At 41.3% G+C, this 20,029-nt stretch overlaps 1 protein-coding gene across 1 annotated transcript in view; it reads right to left on the bottom strand.

The window, feature by feature from the left end:
• The window catches only part of VPS13C (vacuolar protein sorting 13 homolog C), a 992,635-nt gene that overhangs the window by 922,104 nt on the left and 50,502 nt on the right, over positions 1-20,029 (bottom strand). The window contains exons 4-5 of the mRNA XM_030188422.1: positions 12,424-12,523; positions 7,877-7,978 (exon numbers count right to left, since the gene is read on the bottom strand). Coding sequence (XP_030044282.1) covers positions 7,877-7,978; positions 12,424-12,523 — 202 coding nt within the window. The remainder of the gene's footprint in view (positions 1-7,876; positions 7,979-12,423; positions 12,524-20,029) is intronic.

Below are 20,029 nucleotides of genomic sequence, written 5' to 3'. Positions count from 1 at the left end.
GAGGGCAGAAGCCCTCACTATCTCTGTAACACAAACAAAGCACAGCAGGAAACTTAACACTGAAGGACTCGACTCCCAGGGGGGAGGGGACAGAGAGCAGAGGGGAAGGGAGAGAGGGCAAAGGGCAGGGACACACACACTCCCACATGCACACAGAAGAAAACCTTGCTAGCCCCCGTTTCATTTGCATCAGAAACGGGGCTTTTTTACTAGTAAGACAATAAATTAAAAAACACGGTCCCATCATGGCTATCCAAAGCTTTATCATCCTATAAGTAAGCTACTTAAGGGTGAACAATAGTGTTGATATACCTGGAACCCTCTACACGAGGTCCATAGGTTTACATATAGTTACCTCATACACAAAGCAACATGTAGCTTTGAGTACCTTTCTTCACAGTGACAATACCAAGGGGGAGAATTCAAGCAGTGTTAGGAACTTTGTGCAGTTGTCAGGCTCTTAATTCGCGTTAAGGGAATTAATACGCACTAAATGCTAAGAAGCCCATTTTATACATATGGGCTTCTTAGCATTTCCCTTAATGCATGTTAAGGCCCTAACACTGCTTGATGAAATTCTCTCCCCCCTCCTACCCCCCAAGTTTTCAGTCCATGTCATAAAGCAAATTTTAACCCTGTTATATGCCCAGATATGCACATTCTATGAAGATTCCAATTCTACTTGGAACTTCTTCCATGAATAATCAAATTTTAAAAGTACTAACCATGAGTTGAGAAACACACAGAATAATACCTCCACCATCACTTTTCCAAAGCAGCAGCAGCAGCAGTGAAAAGTATTATTTAAAGAAACTTTACAAAATTCATACTTTTTTAAAGACAAAATTGATATAAACCTACTTTTTCAAGTTGATCTTTTTATTTAAATCTTCATATGCTTGTAAATGATTTTCTACAAGTTCATTTGCAGGAAATCATGCGGGCATCAGCCAACACTCAAACAATGCTCTTTAAAATGACGGATATGGATCAGAATGCAAAAAGTAGATCTTAATCCAAATATGAAAACCAAGAAAATGAATTAAAGCACAAAATATAGATGATTTATGAATTAAGACCAAAAAAGCAGAAGAAACTGATTATTATAGAAGATCTTTTTAATCCTTCTTCCCTACCAATATCCTTCATCAAGCTAAGCTTAACTTTCTCAAATGTACTTTAATTCTGCACCTTTTACTCAAGGATTAATAAATATTTTGAAGGTTCTTGAAGTATCAGAAAATCAATTACAAACATTTTGAAAATGAATTTCATCAGGTAACAAAGAACATTACAGATACAAGCAACACAATTACAAACATTTACCCACCTTTTTTACTGACATAACCTTTAAAAGGTTTCTTAAAATGTTTATGCTTTTTACGTTTACTTCCTTTTTAGTGCAAGCATTGTCGTGAAAAAAGGACAAAAAACACACATTAGTAGAACAGATTAAGGACAAGTAGTCAAAGACGGTCATTTATTTCTTGAAACATGAATAAATGGTAAAAGTCCTAAAGAACTTTCACAGTATTTCCACATGTAGAACTGGTACTATAAATAAATCACAAGAAAGGAGACTTCGTTGCAGCACAGAACTTGAAGTCATGCCTCTCAGTATTCTGGTCAAAACTGCGGGGCTGGTGCACTGTATTTTCCCCCCATACACACAAATAACCAAATTCTATATATGGCACTGAAAAAATTGGTGCAGAAAAAAAATGCGCTTGGTGCCATTCTATAAACCACACCTAAGGTTAGGCACGGTTCATAGAATATGTATAGCGCCTGGACCCACAACTAAGTTTAGGCTCAACCATTTATGCCAACTAACACCTGGTGTAAATGCCCATGCCTAACTTTGGCGTGGATCGGGCGTATTCTATAACGATGCGTGTAATTTCTAGAAACGCCCATGATCCTCCCAAAGACACACCTACTTTTGAAATCCTTTAGAATTTACGTGCACCACTTTACAGAATACATACTTAGAAAGTTGCATACGTAAATTCGAATTAACGCTGATAACTGCTCGTTATTGGCCAATTATCAGCACAGACTGGCTTGTTAAGCTTTTTTTTTTTTGTTACATTTGTACCCCGCACTTTTCCCACTCATGGCAGGCTCAATGCGGCTTACATGGGGCAATGGAGGGTTAAGTGACTTGCCCAGAGTCACAAGGAGCTGCCTGTGGCTGAAGAGGGAATTGAACTCAGTTCCTCAGTTCCCCAGGACCAAAGTCCACCACCCTAACCACTAGGCCACTCCTCCAAAATTGGCCGCACTGTCAAAACAAAATTTGTGCATGCAACTTTAATCACCATATACAGAATCCTGGGGAAAGGGGGCAATTCTTAAAATATCCATGTTTTTCGTAGGCTTATGGATGCACTGCACTCTTAGACCTGCTAGCTAATTTTCAACTATAAATCCCCCTTGCAGTTTTTCCTTTGGAAAAAAAAAAAAAAAAAAAAAAAAAGACAGTGAATTTTCCCCTTCTTCTGACTTAACCCCTGCCCTTCATTTCCTCCAGGTGAAAGTACACACACTCTAAATGCCTGCACTAGTGGTGGAGGATTTCTTCTCAACTGAGTAGGTTTGGCCATACCCGGAGGTATCATAATAACCCAAGTACAAAAAGGTAAATGGTTGTTTTAAAAGCTTACTTTCCTAAAAAGAATCTTCTGTTCTGCACATTGAAATGTTACCAACAAGGCTGAAATAGCACAACTAGGTGTCTTCTCATTCATTATCGGCGGTGTCAGCAATCAAGGACCCTAGTTTGCCATTTTAAGGACCTATTTTTGCTTATACACGGTATACTGGATCTACAGATATATAGTGCATTGGACTCCTGGTGCAGGCACATTAGCTGAAACACAGCCATGTTGAGTCTACTTCTTCAGTTTTGTTGAGGTTTTTTTTTTTTGGGGGGGTGGGGGGGATTATAAGACTATTTCAATAATAGAATCACAAATAAATACTTAGTGGCAAAAGGAATACCACACATTCCTTTTTTATAAAGAAAAGTACTCAAAAGGAAATTATGTCATCTTTCCTTCTTTGGACAGCACTAACATATAGGGACACCTTAGCTGCAGTCAAACTTCTAGCAAAATGAGTCCAGAGTAGTTACTTATCTAAAGGCGCCTTTTACTAAGGAGTACTAATGAATTGCACACTAACGACTAAGCACTCGCTAAATGCCAAGCAGCCCATTTTGATCCTATGCAGTTCCTAGCATTTTGTGCGTGCTAAATCCATTAACGTACCTTAGTAAAAGGAGCCCTAAGTGATTTTCTGCCATTGTGGTTGCACTAACAGTTAACATGTTTGTTTGTTACTTTCCTTCTGACTTTAAAACTTGCAGGGGCTTCCTTCCACTTGCAAAAACAAGACAAAACCAGCAGATCAAAATTTGAAAGATTCACAAGAAATCCTCTCCACAAAACCATCTAGCAAACAAATTGTGTCAAAAATGAGTGGCATACTCACTGCATGGCATGGAATTCCTAAAACAGCTCAAAAGAATACATTTTAATGCAACTTGTGTGCGGGTGTTAACTCACACAGAAGACACAGCTACAAGTCCTCTCTGCACTGCTCGATGCTTACAACCAGCGTTCAAGCCTCTATAATCCCCATGGCTAAGCCCATGGTTGCTTTCTGCATCAGCGCCAGAATGAGCAAGACATGATCAGAAAATAACCAATTCAAACAGCATTTCCATTCATATTGCCATTGGAATAGAGAGGAGTATGATGGTTAATCACAGTGACAAGCAGTAGACTTCTATGGCTCATGATGACTTAAAAAGCTAACAGCTTTTCCTTTCTGGTTTGGGTAAGGGCTTCACTTCTCTAGACTTCTCTCTTTGCCATGCAAGACTAGCTCTTGAGTCCATAGTCATGACAGACATTACAGCAAGTGCTTTCCAAGGATCCTTTAAAAAAAAAAAAAGAAGCAGGTTTTGAAAGCCTCCAAAATATTTACAGTTTCAGCTCCCTCCTTTGACAAAAAAAATGGTAAGCTGGTCTTCCTAACTAAGGGACCCTTTTACAAAGGCACGGTGGGGCTACTGTGTGGGTAGCATGCGCCAAATCAGTCCTACCGCCAGGGTAGCGCGGGAGCCCAGCGGTAGTTCCAAAGTTGGCATGCGCAATTTCCCCACTGTAGAAAATTATTTTCTACTACATGATCGTCCCCAGTGGTAATCAGCAGTGTGGCCACACTGCCGTGCTGCCTGATTACTACAGGGTAAACGCATTAGGCCTTACTACCTTCTAAATAAAAAGGGCTCAGGGAATAACCCAGCATATGGTCATTTACTACCTCATTAAAAAAAAAAAAAAAAAAAAAAAAAAGACTTTTGCCTACCATGGTAAAAAGTGGTGTAGAACGCACCAAAACTAGTGCAGGCCACTTTTCACCACGGCTTAGTAAAAGGGCACCCAAGTTTCCAATAAATGTGAAACTTACAAAAGAAAGCACACACCCCACCTTCTCTGGTGTACTAAAATATGTTTAAAACACATTAGGCTCAAATTTTAAGTGGTAGTTTCCCCACACACTAAGCCCAGATTTAATGCATCGGTATTTAGTGCTTTTTACTTCTTTCCCCCACCCCCTTTTTTTGGCCGGGTCCCATGCTAATTTTTCCATTAACATGTCGAACTTCCAAAATAAAAAAAAAATGTAATGCAGGAGCACGTAGGGCCTCTTTTACAAAGTCGCACTACCAATTCTCAGTGCAGCAAATGAGAGAAAGCCCATTCAATTACTATGGGTATCCTCTCATTTGCCATGCGGGAATCACTAGAGTGGCTTTATAAAAGAAGCCCTTAGCCTCCTATTTAGGAGGCGCTAAGTGCTTCCACGTCTAGTCTGCATTATCCAGTTAGCATGCGCTAATGCAAACACACTAGTTGAATAATGCTTCTATGTCCTTTCCCTACCCATAACATCCCCTCCCAAACATATTTTGAAAAAGTAAATAAAATGCAATTAATGTGCACAACTGGCATATTACACCCTTTAATAAAAAGGACCCTAAGGCTTAAAATAACTGCATTTCAGTCTCAGGGTTGGGGGTGGGGGGATATATGCCAGTAATCTAGATTAGCGAGGGTAACCATGGAGCTCACTATGCACAATGTTGAAATACAAACTTTTTATTTACTTATTTAAACTTCTGATTATGAACACAATTGATTTATTTTATCCAAGGAATAAGTGGATATTTACACAAAGAAGAGCAATATCTATGTACCTACCAGACTTAACATTCTTGCAAACAAAGCTCTGCAAGTTGACGTAGTCACCTGAATGAATACCTTCATCCCATGATAGCAATAAGCAAGGAAAGGTAAATGGTTTAACAAAATAAATCTAATCATTGTGATTAGTACAGATATTACAGCATTCTCATTTAAAAGTGGAGAATAAAAATACAGCAAACTAGTCTCAAAAGAAAAGAAAGGAGAAAAGCACCTCTGCAGTGTTAGAGAGGCTTCTACAGGCTGAGCACAAAATAACTGGACAGAGTAGATACATCTACTAGTATTTTTCTGCCATCATTTCCTATGCTTTTATTTAAGCTGCATTAGCCACTTAATGTGGGAATTACAGTCACTAATACCGCAGGCTCACAACAACTTAACAAAATGCCTTAGCTGCTTAATACAGAAATTACCATGTACTAACCTAACACAGAAGGGGTAATGAATGCCCATTAACTACCTCATCCTAAAATGTTAACATGGCAGGTACGCAGAAAAGAAAAGCAAACCCATGTGATAAAATTTAAAAAAAATTTATCCAACACAGATACATAAAGTCAGCATATAACTTTCCAGTAACTGCTCAACATGGCCATGTTTCAACCTCTCAAGGGCTGCGTCAGGGGTTTAACATGAAACCAGCAGCAACAGTCCAATGTTTTCCCCGTCTGGTTAGTGGGGGAATCACAAAGAATAAGGTTCACAAGCAGTCAGCTGTCTTTCCCAAGCAGCTGCAGCCTGACACACAGGCTAGTGAAACATGGCCATGTTGGGCGGTTAGAGGAAAGTTATAAGCTGACTTTATACATCTGTGTTGAATAAATTTTGTTTTATTTTACCACGTGGACCTGCTTTTCTTTTCTGCTGTTTTGGATCTTGCAGACCACTTGCCAACATGGCTAAGGAGTCATTTTACTACGCTGCAGTAAAAAGTGGCCTGCTCTAATTTTGGCAGGTGAAAGTGCCACGTACTAGGCCACTTTTTACCGCAGCAGGAAAAAGGCTTTTTTTTTTTTTTCAATGGAGCATTACATGGCCGTGCGCTATTATTAAAATTAGCACCTGGCCATTTACTGCCTGAGCCTTTACTGCCACCTGTTTAGAAGGCGGTAAGGGCTCATGTGCTAACCCAGCTGTAAATTGGGCAGCATGTGGCCACACTGCAATTACCATCAGGAATGTCCCCCGTGGTAGAAACTAGAAAGTTATTTTCTACCATGGGAAACAGCACATAGCAAAGGCAGAACTACCAGTGGATGCCTGTGCACACCCAGCAGTAGTGCTGTTTTGCCACATGCTACCCACTCAATAACCCTACAGCGCCTTCGTAAAAGGGCCCCTAAATGCATTGCATTATTTGCTTCTGAGTTAACACACGGTAAAGCAAAGATACTTACCTGTAGCAGGTATTCTTGAGGACAGCAGGCTTCATATTCTCACAAGTGGGTGACACTGATCCGCATCACCTGGTCCACCATTTTGCCAAACCTAAAAAGAGAGCTTTGTGGAGCATGTCACCTACTTGTGAGAAGATAGAAGCCTGCTTGTCCTCCGAGAAATAATTTTTCTATCATCTGAATAGCAAAATATTGGGAATACTTCAAACAGTTAACTGAAGCTTTCGCAGTTACCATGTATTAATTTGGCCATTAACCCACAGTAACTGCAAAACCTTACTGCACTTTAGCGAATAGGGGCCTGTGTGACTATAGGCCTAGGGTTCAAGCTTTGGGAGCCAATTTTGTATTGCATTTTCCTGTCGTATATTTAATTGTATTTCAAGGTATTCTATTCCAATTTTTTTATCCCAAACAACTAGATGACTTTTTACAATCTAAAGAGGAAGTAAATGTAACCATGTAACCCATATGTTCATTGCTTAGGGTGGGGCTGAGAAGCAATTTTGGTTAGCTGTCCTTCTGGATGGGTTTTTCTTCATTTGTTTTTTAATTTTTTCCTAAATCTTGGATTATATTTCCTTGCTAGTGGACAGATAATGCTGTAATGATTTCTATTGTTCTATTAATTTTTTTCCTTTTTTGATCATTTTCTGATTTCATTTGTATCCCAATATTTGGGTGTTACTTGAATATTATATATGTAAAGTTGAAAAAAAAAAAACAGAACTGCTGGTATGCATTTTAATACACATTTCTATCAGCCAATTCCCGTGTAGAAAGGGCTCTCGTATGCATTCTAGTAGCCATCTTCTAAGCTTAAAAAGGACTGATTTTTTTGGGTGTGGTTCTTTTCCCCATATAGTTTTTTTGGGGGGGAGGGAAGGAGGTGGCTGGATTATCTTACAAATTCTTTTTTTTTGCTCTAATGTAAAGCCTAATCACAGGTTAGAGCACAAAAGGCATCTGGAAGACAACCCCAGCCACCTTAGGCCCCCTGAAAAACCTGAAAAAGGACCCCACCAAAAATTATAAACACAAAAACACACAACCATCAGTCACTAATCGAGATCCTTATAAGGTCTCTGTTCCCAGTTATGCATGTTAATTTTAGCACTATGACAGGAAGCAGGGTTAATTTTTCCAATATTTTTATTTCTTCCCCATGAAAACACATTTATAGCTTTAAAGAAAACATACCTTTCTCTGCAGCTTTTTGCAAAGCATCTTCAATTCTCAGTAGTTCCCTCTGCTTAGTGTCCTGTAGCAATTTTTCTTCCTTTTCTGCATCATATTTAATACCTTCAAAATAGATTACATGTAAATAGTATTACTGCAACAAGAAGTTTCATTTGATACTTATGTGGAAAAACAAAAAAAGAAAAAAAATGGTGTTATAAAACAAACCCTTGACCTTCACCCATCCATTCATGTGTTAGTCTGTAATAGTTAAACACACTGCACAACTAGTTCCTATAGCATGTATGTGACCCATTTAAGTTCACTGTATCTAGTCTTAACTTTCAACATTTTTATTGATGACAAACAAAAAAATACATTCAATAACCAGCTTAAACAAAAATGCCAACAGCAAAACATTCAAAGTAGAAATAAAATGATAAAAGTTACTCATCAACCTTTTTAACAATTTCATCCCTTTCCCCATAACCCAACCTCCCCCCACCCCTTATTATTGGTTCCAACTGTTTCAGCATGGACGCTACAAATGAAATATTCCCTTGACCAATATATATACCCTGGCTATACCAAAAAATAATAATTAAAGCTAATATATAAGGAGATATCCAACTACTCTGATTATGAATATTGTACCCTTCAGTACAATCTTGGTTTATGTAAATCACTGGTCATGATGTCCCATAATCAGTATTTCAATTCTCAGCAATTTTAATTGATAACATCAAAAGTAGGCATTGCAAGTGTATCATGCATTTACTCAGTTAAGCATTCAGTCTACAAAAAAAAAAAGCACTGAATAGAAATACAGATATCGTAACATCATCTATCCTGTTTACGATCAGATATCCAGGTCTCCCTTTTCCCAACCTATCCAGTCATTGCATTCAACACGGATCCTAATCCATTACCTTCCCCCCAGAGATACATATCAATCACCTCACAGAGGAATAAACAACAAAAGTGTAAATGATTCCGCAAATCTCCTTCACTACTAACCAATTCCAAGAGACCAGGTTCCTTCTGGTCTCCTTGATCCTATAAAACTCAAAATGGGGCCTCAGCTAAAATCCCACATCTCCCTGTCATACACACTAACCTAACTCCAATCTCCTAAAATACCCCTGCCAGTTGCTTATGTATGAAGTTTATTTAACAACAAACTGAGTCCCAATGGTGATAAAATTTGTAGATAAGCATCCCAGATACTCAGAAATTTCTGTGTGCATTCATGAGATGGAGAGGCATCCAGGCCTCCCAAAGTGCCAAAGCATGCACCTGGTTCCTCCATTCCCAGAATGAGGGAGAATCTACAGACACCCAGGCTTGCAGGCACATTTAAGGTCCACCAACTGCAGCGTCCAAAACAAAAAAAAAAAAAAAGATTCTCCCTCCCCCTCCCCCCCCCCCAGGCCCTAGCATCCACTGCTCCCAACAAATTTGAGGGTTGAACGGGACCAACACCATCAAGGTAGACCCAAGAAATCTGTGGACTTTGGTCCAAAAATGTGTACCTTCTGGCAGCTCCAAGATGAATGAATGTGTTCTCCTCGGCTGAACATTTAATGCACCGTGCATCATGCAAAAGCCCCGAATGAAAAAGCTGCAACTGAGTAAAATAAGCTCAGTGCAGAAATCAAAAACGTGTCTCCTGTAATACAGTCGTCATCACCATCTGTGGAGTCTTCAATGCCATGAGTACATTCCAGTTCCGCAGGGGGTTCCCAAGTCCCGCTCCCATCTGTCCCTTAGCCACCCAAAGTCCCTTACTGTCATATAACCATTAATGGCCCTGTTAAGGCCAGCAATAGACAGTTTCTCCTCAGAACAGAAGTGAAAGAAAGCCCGTACTTTCTCACCCAGGCAAAAAAGCAAGATTACCATGGATAGGCAAAAGATCCGTCACCAACAGATTCCCCCCCAAGAGATCTATTAAAAATTTCCAGGCATCTCGTAAAGGTCAAAGAAGCCTACATTGTCCCCAAGGACGTGGAAGCATCTGATATGGAATCTGAAGTAGGAATAGAAGATAAGGCGAAAATAAGTCTCTCTCAAAAGAAATAAGGGCATAGTCCTGCCTACCAGTAATCCAATCAGAAAGGTGACGAAGGCAGGCTACATTGTACAGTCGAATGTTAGGTAGACCAAGACCACCCACTGCTCACTTTTCCATCAGTCAAGGAAACCGAATTTTAACCTTCTTTCCCACCCAACAAAATTTAGCAAAAAGCCCATGGAGACACCTAAGATCGACGCAAGGGTAGGGTTTGCAGCAAGTATAACCATTTGGGAAAGAAGATCATCTTGATCAAGTTTTATTTTTGGTCTTTTAATAAATTATACTACAATCAACCTCCAGATACCTTGTGTGTTCGGTTGGTCAGCATCCCTTCCCTACTTCTTCAGTATTTCTACACATCTTCGTAGGGGATTTTTTTTTCCTTGTTGCTGGTAGCATGTGACCCATTTAAGACAGAAGCCACCACAGAAGACTTTCTTCTTATGAACTTAGTAGCAAAACTTAAAGTGAACTAAATATAATCAAAATCACTACTTTTTACAGCTAACTGAACATTTAAAGCATAGACCAGGCTCTTTAATTTTTTTGCCAAGTCTCTGTGAGGAAGTGAAAGATAAAATCCTCAATAAAACCTGCCAAAGCTTGTGTTTGGGGGGGATGGTTTCTGGAGTCTCTACCATCATGCTGTATTTATTATGCTCAAGGGTCAGCTCTGGGCTGTTATGTCACAAGATCAGCACAACTAGCCTCTGAGTTTTGAAAATGGTTATGATTTGCCAGAGAGAAAGACTACAAAGTGCCACCAAATGGCACAAATGCCAGGGGTGGACAACTCCTGATCTATGGTCGGCCTTGAAACTAAGGGCCTGATTTTCAAACATGATGCCTATTGTATAGGCTGCCTATACAAAAATAGCACCTACTGACTCTTAGTGATATCTTATAGAACTACTGGTGGGGGGAGGGGTCACACTTCCAAATAAGGGCACATTCCCTTATTGGAAATGTGACTGCTAGAGGTAGTACCAAAGAGTGTCGTTAGGAGTAAACTGAAAACGTTTTAACAAGACAGCCCCTCAAGAAGATGTGAGTGAAGATTACTCCTGCCTCCATTACCCACTGGACTCTTAGCAGTAAATCCCTGGGGGGGGGGGGGGGGAAGAGAGAAGAAGAGGTCTTTTCTACGTCTGTCCTGCATCAGGGCAGCATAAGGAAATCCAATTGAACGCCAGGGATCATAGCTCCCTTGGAGGAGGGGGGAAGGGAGCATCTTATTCAAGACAGCGGCAGGAGAAACAGCTCTGGCCTGAGTTTCACTGGCAGGAGATGAAGACACCTCTTCTAACTTAAAGGTACCAGGGGAGGGGGTTGAGTTGAGGCCCCCCCCCAAACGCTAGACCACCAAGGCTAGCCTTCGGGGGGAGGGGGGGGTTGGGTCATGTTGGGTCCCGTCGCAGGTCTCACTGGACCACAGGGGCATTCAATGTGCTTGGGGGGGGGGGGAGCTGGGGGTCCACCAGATCTCCAGGCCCTTGTGTTTGAAGGGGGTGGGGGGCCTGGAAGCATGAAAATGTAGGCTGACCAGGGTCTCCCCATTCCTCCCCAATGCCCTGACAAACCCCAACATCAGCTCCAAGCTAGCATAGGGTTTGCCAAGAGCATTGGGGAGGAAATGTAACAAATAAATAAATAAATTGTAATAACACTGTTTAGAATGCATTTGTATGCTCATTGCGTTCACAGCCAGCAAGCTCATTATTTCACATGTTTGCCAGCTCTGAACATTTTGTAGTAGCAAATGCAGGTGCTAGTCCAGCGCTAATGGCCTCTATTACCCCCATTTGCTTCTCAGCATCAGGGGCCTTAATTTAACAGGCTAGGTAAAATACCCATTTTAAGAAAATAAATATATAAAAATAAAAGGGGGGTGAGCTCAGGTAATTCAACTTTAAGCAGGCAAACTGCTGCCAGAAAGAAAGACCTTGACCCTAAAAAAAAATTGCAGGAGGGAACTCTGTGGGACAAAATACCAACTGGCCTCACAATGGAAGCCTATAGGCTACAGCTTGGGGCCACACAGGGACACATAACTTCAAGCTCAATCAAAGAAAGGTCCGAATATCGGTCCCTGAGAGTAATACCTAGCTCAAGGCTCCAGGCTGTGAACTGCACACCGGGGGAGACAGACCTACTCAGAAGAAATATTCTAATACACCAATCCAACCCACATTATCTACTGGAAATAAAGAAATACTGGATTATTCCTGGTTACAGCACCTCTTATACTGATAATGTAATCAGAATCTTCAAGTCTCTGTCTCCATCTGCTGATAGGGGAGACAACTCAATAATCTCCAGATTGGTCTAGTGGGATAAGGAATTTATATTGTACTCAGACTGGTCTAACTACTTTCTATGACAATACATTTAGATTATTGTACCACTTAATTTACCATTTGTGTACTACAAATAATCCAGTTTTACAGTAGCTTCCATTTATAGAATTGTAAAAGCTGTTCAAACGACTTACTTGCTCCTGGGACAACAAGTATATACAATCCCTCAAGAGTTGCGACCACTGCTTCACCATATAAATTCTTCCAAGGAATCTTAAGTGTCAGTTTATCTACACAGAAAAAAAAAACAGGTAGATAAATGCCTTCAGGGATCATTACTATGAAAACAAAACAGATATGTGAAAGCCCATTTTAGACAGGTCACTGAGATCACAATTGAGACAGCCAAGTCAGAACATGTTCAGTTCTGCCTGTATTTGCAAGCAGAAAGTGGAGCAACAATTTTTTTCCAAATTTACACATGTAAAAAAAGGAGCTACATCAACTCAGCAGCTTCCACACAGAAGTGTAACCACTGAGGCATGTTTTATAAAATGGTCCTACTATATATACATATACATATATACACACATACATATATACTGAAAGGAGGAGGTAGAAGGAGGGCAGAGAAGAGCTGAAAGGGGCAGTAAGCGAGGAAAGGAGAAGCACCCTCTGGTGGGAAAAGGGGGTAGGAGATATGGGAGACAGGAAGAGAACTACAGAGCCCAGCGGCCCTTGCAAGGGAGGAGGGAACAGGAGAAACAAAACTACAACTCCCAGGAGGTAGTAGAGGCAGGGGATGATTGGGAGAAAGAGGATAATCAGGTGGAGGAGCAGCACCTGGGAGAGGGGGTGAGGGAAGACTCTATTGAGTGGGAGGAGTCTGAACAAGAGGAGGAAAAAGCCATGAAGGAGAGTAGTGATGAGCAAATGGAGTTCTTTTGTTCAGGACTCGGATTACCATACGTCCGGATTTACCCGGCCATGTCCTCTTTTTGAGGACATGTCCAGGCGTCCGGACAGATTTGGCCAGCCTGCCCGTTTGTCCGGATTTCTGGACAAACGGGCTGGCTGGCGGGGTGGGGCGGGGCGGGACTCCCCTCCCCTTACTCTACTATCCCTGATGGTCTAGAGGTACTTCTTTGTCTTTGGGGCAGAAAAGAGCCCCCTCTTTCCTGCCTGGAGCGCTGCTGCTAGCTGCCCTGCATACTGTGAGTCCGGTTCTCGGCATTTCAAAATGGCTGCCGAGAGTTGAAGCAGCCTCGCGAGACTTCAACTCTCGGCGGCCATTTTGAAAGACCGAGAGCCGGACTCACAGGATGCAGGGCAGCTAAGCTGGCAGCAGCACTCTGGGCAGAAAAGAGAGGGCTCTTTCCTGCCCTGAAGAGGTACCTCTAGACCACCAGGGATAGTAAACTAAGGGGAGTGGAGATGACGGAGGAGGGAAGGTGATGGGGGAGGAGGGAGTGACCAGGGGAGGGGAATATGCATCAGGGACGGGGCGAGTGCGTGAAAGGGGCAGGGCAAGTGTCCTCTTTTTATGAGGACAAAAAATGGTAACCCTATTCAGGACAAAGGAAGGTGGAAAAGGGAGAGACTGCAGAGAGAGAAGCAAGAGATTTGGGGCGCTGAGTGACAATGCCTAGGGGCAGTCTTGCTTCATTGAACTGTGGGGATTAATTACCTGAGTGAGGTCAGTCTGAACATTTGTGGGAGGTTGTCAGAGTGCTGGTGTCTGGCAAACGAGGGTGGTGAAAATGCCTGACTCCTAGGCGGTACTAGAAAGGAGAGGAGGAATAAACTGAACCACAGGTTATATCCCGAAGTCATTAGCTAATTCTAAGACTGAACTTTTGGTTTTGTTTTGTGTGTTTGAAAAGTGAAACAAAGTGCACTGAGACCAGCAGCCTTATTACAGCGGTCATACTGTTTTTTCGCTGGTACAGTGGTTGAATGAAGTACTCTGCAGGATAAATATAGTGCCGTGAATAATTACTTGTTACAAGGGAGAGGAAGCAGTTCTCCTCAGGATGTGGATTAGCCCCAATTGTGTGGATGAAAGAGGACAGCACAGAGGTGTCGAGTGGAGAGCAGACAGCATGAAGAGGTGCTGAGTGGGGCGAGTAGCACAGACAAGTGAGGAATCGTGCGCAGGACGGGGGAGGTGCCTGATGACAATACATACATATATACATACACACACATACATACACACAAACATGCTGGCAATTAAATAGCAAGGTTGCAATTTACTTTATGTTGATAATTTTGAAGAAAAAAATTAACAGGAGGTTAAAGAGAATTACTGCGTTAATCCTCGTGTAAAGCCTTGTCCAAAAGAAGCATTTTTCTAAAATCTGTGTTAGACTCTGAGCTGGTGCAAAACCCAACCATGAAATTTGTTTGCATATAAATTACTCCCATCATAAGATTAGAAACACGGGTATATATTTACAGCCCAATCAAACCATGCATCCTTGAAATCTCTGCATCCTAACATGTCAGTAACATCTTTGTGCAATCCCCATTTATACTGTATATGTGCTCAAACTACATGTGTACATGCCATTATTATAGTGTGCTAGCTGAAAACACTGTGCAGATTGAGAAAAGCCATATGCAATCTAAAGCTTCAGTATCTAAATCTGGTTCACATGTTGTAGGCAGGTTTTGACAATTGAATGAGGAAACAATTACTACATGCGAACCTGATTTTATAACTAGAGAGCACAGCAGTAAAGGATCAAGGCTATGGAGTGGAGGAGTAGCCTAACAGTCAAGGTAGCAGACTGAGAACCACGATTCAAATCTTGCTTCTTCAGCTGATGAATCTTGAGACCTTGGACAAGCCGCCATTGCCTCAGGCGATTATAAACCCATTTTACCACAGAAATAACTTTTCTACTTAATTATAAAACTCACTTTGAGCCCAGAAAAGGAAAGATCACTACAAACACAAACCATCCAAGGAACGACAACTAAATAAAATCCACAAACCATCAAACCTACCAGCCCCATACCAAAATATCCAAGTGGGTTACATTAATGCTAGATCCGTATTCAACAAAACAACAATATCCGACTGGATCAGCTTAGAAAACCTCGATCTTATCTTCATCAATGAAACATGGATACACGATCAAAAGGACCCCATAATCCTCAAACTATGTCCTCCAGAATACAAAATCACTCACTGGACCAGAATGGGAAAGAGAGGCTTAGCACTAATTTACTGAACCCAATTCACATCGAAATCACTGCCAAAACCATAACACCCCAACTATAAATTGCTTCATTCAGAATTCATAACAAATCCCTGATCGATCATCTGAACTGTGTCCTATTTTACAGACCGCCTGGTAACTGGAAAGAAAGCCAGCCTATCTTCATGGGCTTCATCTCAAATACTTGTGTAAACAACTCCAATACACTAATAATAGGTGACATAAACCTTCACCTAGAAGACCCCGACTCCACCAACGCACGTGAATGCAAAGACTTCCTACAATCCTGGGAGCTAAAATGGCCTCACATGCAAGCTACCCACACCAAGGGACACACTCTGGATCTCATATCATACAAACTGTCCACGAATCATACCCTACTAATAACCGATATCAAATGGTCAGGAACACCTTGGACCGACCACTACAAAATGAACCTCTCTCTAGACTGGCGGAAAAAGGGATTAAACCATACACCAGAACATACAATCTACAGTACGAGAGGGCAAATAGACCCACAAGCATTCTGGCAAATGATGTACGACAACGAATGGTCAACACGAACGGACTCCATACATTATCTCAATCACTGGGAGGATAGATGCAGAAGTGTATTAAACGAAATAGCACCCTTAAAGACAAGAACATCAAGAAGACGAAACTCGATACCATGGTTCAATGACGAACTAAAAAACTCAAAACACAAACCAGGAAACTTGAAAGAGCATGGAAAAAAATAAAAGATGAACATACGCTCAAAGCATGGAAACAAATACATAGAAAATACAAATATGCAATAAGACAAACCAAAAGGTTATACTACAAAACTAAAATAGGACCACGTTACAAAGATCTGAAGAAACTATTCCAACTCGTAAATAAGGTACTAGACATCACCCCTATCACCACAGCCAATACAGACATCCCACTCGCACACAAACTTGTTATCTACTTTAACGAAAAAATAATAAAATTACGCAGCACACTTCCTCAGAACGACACTGAAAACTTCATCAACGACTTGGACCTAATCTCTGGTGGATACCCAGCTGACCGCATCTGGACAACATTTACCCTCCTCACCACTGAATCAGTTACACAAGCGACTCATAGATTCGCCAACCCCCATGCAAACTGGATACATGTCCCAGTCATCTACTTAAATCCGCCCCCAGCCACTTCATAGCAGACCTCACAGCCCACCTTAACTTCAGGCTACAACAAGGTCTCTTTCCCGAGGAACATGGTAACATCCTACTCAACCCAATACCAAAAGACACAAAGAAAAACACAAACGACCTCACCAACTAGGCCCAGTTGCGTCTATCCCACTAGTAGTCAAACTGATGAAAAGCCTGATAACCAAACAGCTTACGGAATAATACATGGACAAGTTTTCAATACTACACAACTCACAATCAGGATTCCGCCCCCACCACAGTACTGAAACTGTCCTAGTCACTCTCCTGGCGAAATTCAAGCAGGAAATAGCCACAGGTAAAAGCATACTCCTACTCCAATTCAACATGTTGAGCGCATTCGACATGGTAAATCACAATATACTACTAAGACTCCTTGGCCACTTTGGGATTGACGGAAACGTACTCAATTGGATCAAGGGTTTTCTAACCACTAGAACATATCATCAAGTAAAATCAAACTCAAACATATCACCACCTTGGAAAGCAGCCTGCGGAGTACCTCAAGGATCACCATTATCACCAATACTCTTCAATATAATGATGATCCCACTAGCAAAATCCCTATCCAATCGAGGCCTCAACCCATTCATCTACGCAGATGACGTTACAATCTATATTCCCTTCAAACATGACTTAACAGAAATACCAATGAAATCAATGACGGCCTAAACGTCATGGACTCTTGGGCAACTCATTCCAACTGAAACTTAACACTGAAAAAACACACTGCCTCATCCTCTCATCTCAACATAACAAGTACAAACCCACAACCATAAACACCCCAGGACACACCCTTACTACCTCAGACAGCCTAAAAATACTCAGTCACAATCGACTGCAACCTTACCCTTGACAGCCAAGTAAACTCCGTAATAAAGAAAATGTTCTACTCAATGTGGAAACAAACGATTAAAGCCTTTCTTCCCAAGAGAAATTTTTCAAAACCTAATACAATCAATAGTCCTAAGTCATGCAGATTACTGCAACGGAATCTACGCTGGATGCAAAGATCAACTCACAAAAAAACTCCAGACCGCCCAAAACACAGCAGCCAGGCTGATATTTGGTAGAACACGATTCGAAAGTGCCAAACCCCTCCGAGAAAAGCTGCACTGGCTCCCAAAGAAAGGATCACCTTCAAGATCTGCACCCTGGTCCACAAAATTATCTACGGCATAGTCCCAGGATACAAGATAGACCTCATAGATCTACCAAGCAGAAACAGAATCCGATTATCACGATCATACGTAAACCTACACTACCCTAATTGTAAAGGACTTAAATACAAAACAACTTACGCATCCTACTTCTCCTACATAAGTGCAGAACTATGGAATGCACTCCCAAAAGCTGTGAAAACAATCCATCAACATTTAAACTTCAGGAAATCACTAAAAACCAACCTCTTCAAAAAGGCTTACCCCACCAACCCACTGTAAATCCCCAAACCCAGCAACACAGCATAACCAATGATCTTACTGAACAATATATAATCTACATTCCCTTCGACCCTCTTGTTGCCTGATACACACCTACCTCATCAGACCACAATACAACCTGCATTTGTTATCAACCGAATCGGCGAATGCCATTACGGTACTATGTAAGCCACATTGAGCCTGCAAATAGGTGGGAAAATGTGGGGTACAAATGTAAAACAAACAAATAAATAAATGGTGTGTAATTAAATCTAAAATCCAAGTATTAACAAAGGGTCAGGTACACTGATGCTCCCTATGACTTCATATTATTGAACACAATACTGGGCTAGATGGACCCAGTATGGCTATTCTTATGCTTTTACCAATAGTAGGTGTATTAGGTGTTCTAGGGTCCTCTGTAATATTTGTAGTGCTAACTATTCATAGGTGGTGTTCATTTGAATCATAGAAATTAGTGCTACTGTTGTATACTAGGTTTTCTACATGTATCTTAGGTTAGGATTTTTTTTTCAGGTTATGTATTTTACAGTTTTCCTGATAGTGGAGAGTTATGTTGCAATTAATCAGACAACACAAGAATCAGAATATTTATAAAAATTTGTGTGTGGTAACTTCCATGGAGAAGTGATTTGTGCCTGTCGGGGGTGAAGAGAATTTTTGTGGATTCACAGCATGTTTACATTTAATTCATATGAACTGCCATACTGTGTCAGACTAGGTCCATGAGGAAATATGCAGTGTGCAACATATGTGAGCATTGTCTCAAAAGGTTGAGTAACTCTGCACTGGAGTGATGAAAGGGGGAGAATTGGAAACCTGGGAAGGCGAGAGTGAGATGGAAAGCAGCAACACAGGGAGAGTGAAGAGAAGTAGGCAGAAAATCCAGCTACAATTGGAGAGGCTGAAAGGAGAAAAGCGAATGATATTAAAGTGACGGAACTGCACGACACGTAGGGTACGGAAAAAGCACTGTGGGTTAAACTGGAAGGAGGGAAAAGAAAAATTATATCAGAGTAATATACAGGTCACCTTCACAGTCAGAGGAAATGGACAGAAACTTAACTGAAGACATCCACAAGCTAGCCAGAAAAAAGAAAAGTACTACTGATAGTACTGGAGGTGTGTTGATGCCTCTCTACAAGTTGTTGGTGAGGCCCCACTAGGAGTATTGTGTTCAGTTTTGGAGGCCGTATCTTGCTAAAGATGTAAAAAGACTGGAAGCGGTGCAAAGAAAAGCTACAAAAATGGTATGGGATTTGAACTGCAAACCGTACGAGGAGAGACTTGCTGACCTGAACATGTATACCTTGGAGGAAAGGACAAACAAGGGTGATATGATACAGACGTTCAAATATTTGAAAGGTATTAATCCGCAAATGAACCTTTTCCGGAGACGGGAAGGCAGTAGAACTAGAGGACATGAATTGAAATTGAAGGGGGGCAGACTCAGGATTTATGTCAGGAAGTATTTTTTCACGGAGAGGGTGGTGGATACGTGGAATGCCCTCCCGCGGGGAGAGGTGGTGATGAAAACGGTAATGGAATTCAAACATGCGTGGTATAAACACAAAGGAATCCTGTTTATAAGGAATGGCTCCGTGGAATCTTAGCGGAGATTGGGTGGCGATGCCAGTAATTGGAAACAAAACGGGAGCTGGGCAGACTTCTACGGTCTACACCCTGATCGTGACTGAATAGATAGGGATGGGCTGGAGTATAAATTTTAAGGGGCTTCTATGTTAGCTTCAGAACTTAGTACAAGAACAGTACTGGGCAGACTTCTACGGTCTGTGCCCTGAGAAAGGCAGGACAAATCAAACTCGGGTATAAAGTATCACATACCATGTAAAATGAGTTTATCTTGTTGGGCAGACTGGATAGACCGTACAGGTCTTTATCTGCCGTCATTTACTATGTTACTATGATAGG

Source organism: Microcaecilia unicolor, chromosome 1 (genome assembly GCF_901765095.1).
Source record: "Microcaecilia unicolor chromosome 1, aMicUni1.1, whole genome shotgun sequence".
Classification (NCBI taxonomy): domain Eukaryota; kingdom Metazoa; phylum Chordata; class Amphibia; order Gymnophiona; family Siphonopidae; genus Microcaecilia; species Microcaecilia unicolor.
The sequence above is the reverse complement of the archived record's forward strand: the minus strand, read 5'-3'. Positions and strand labels throughout refer to the sequence as shown.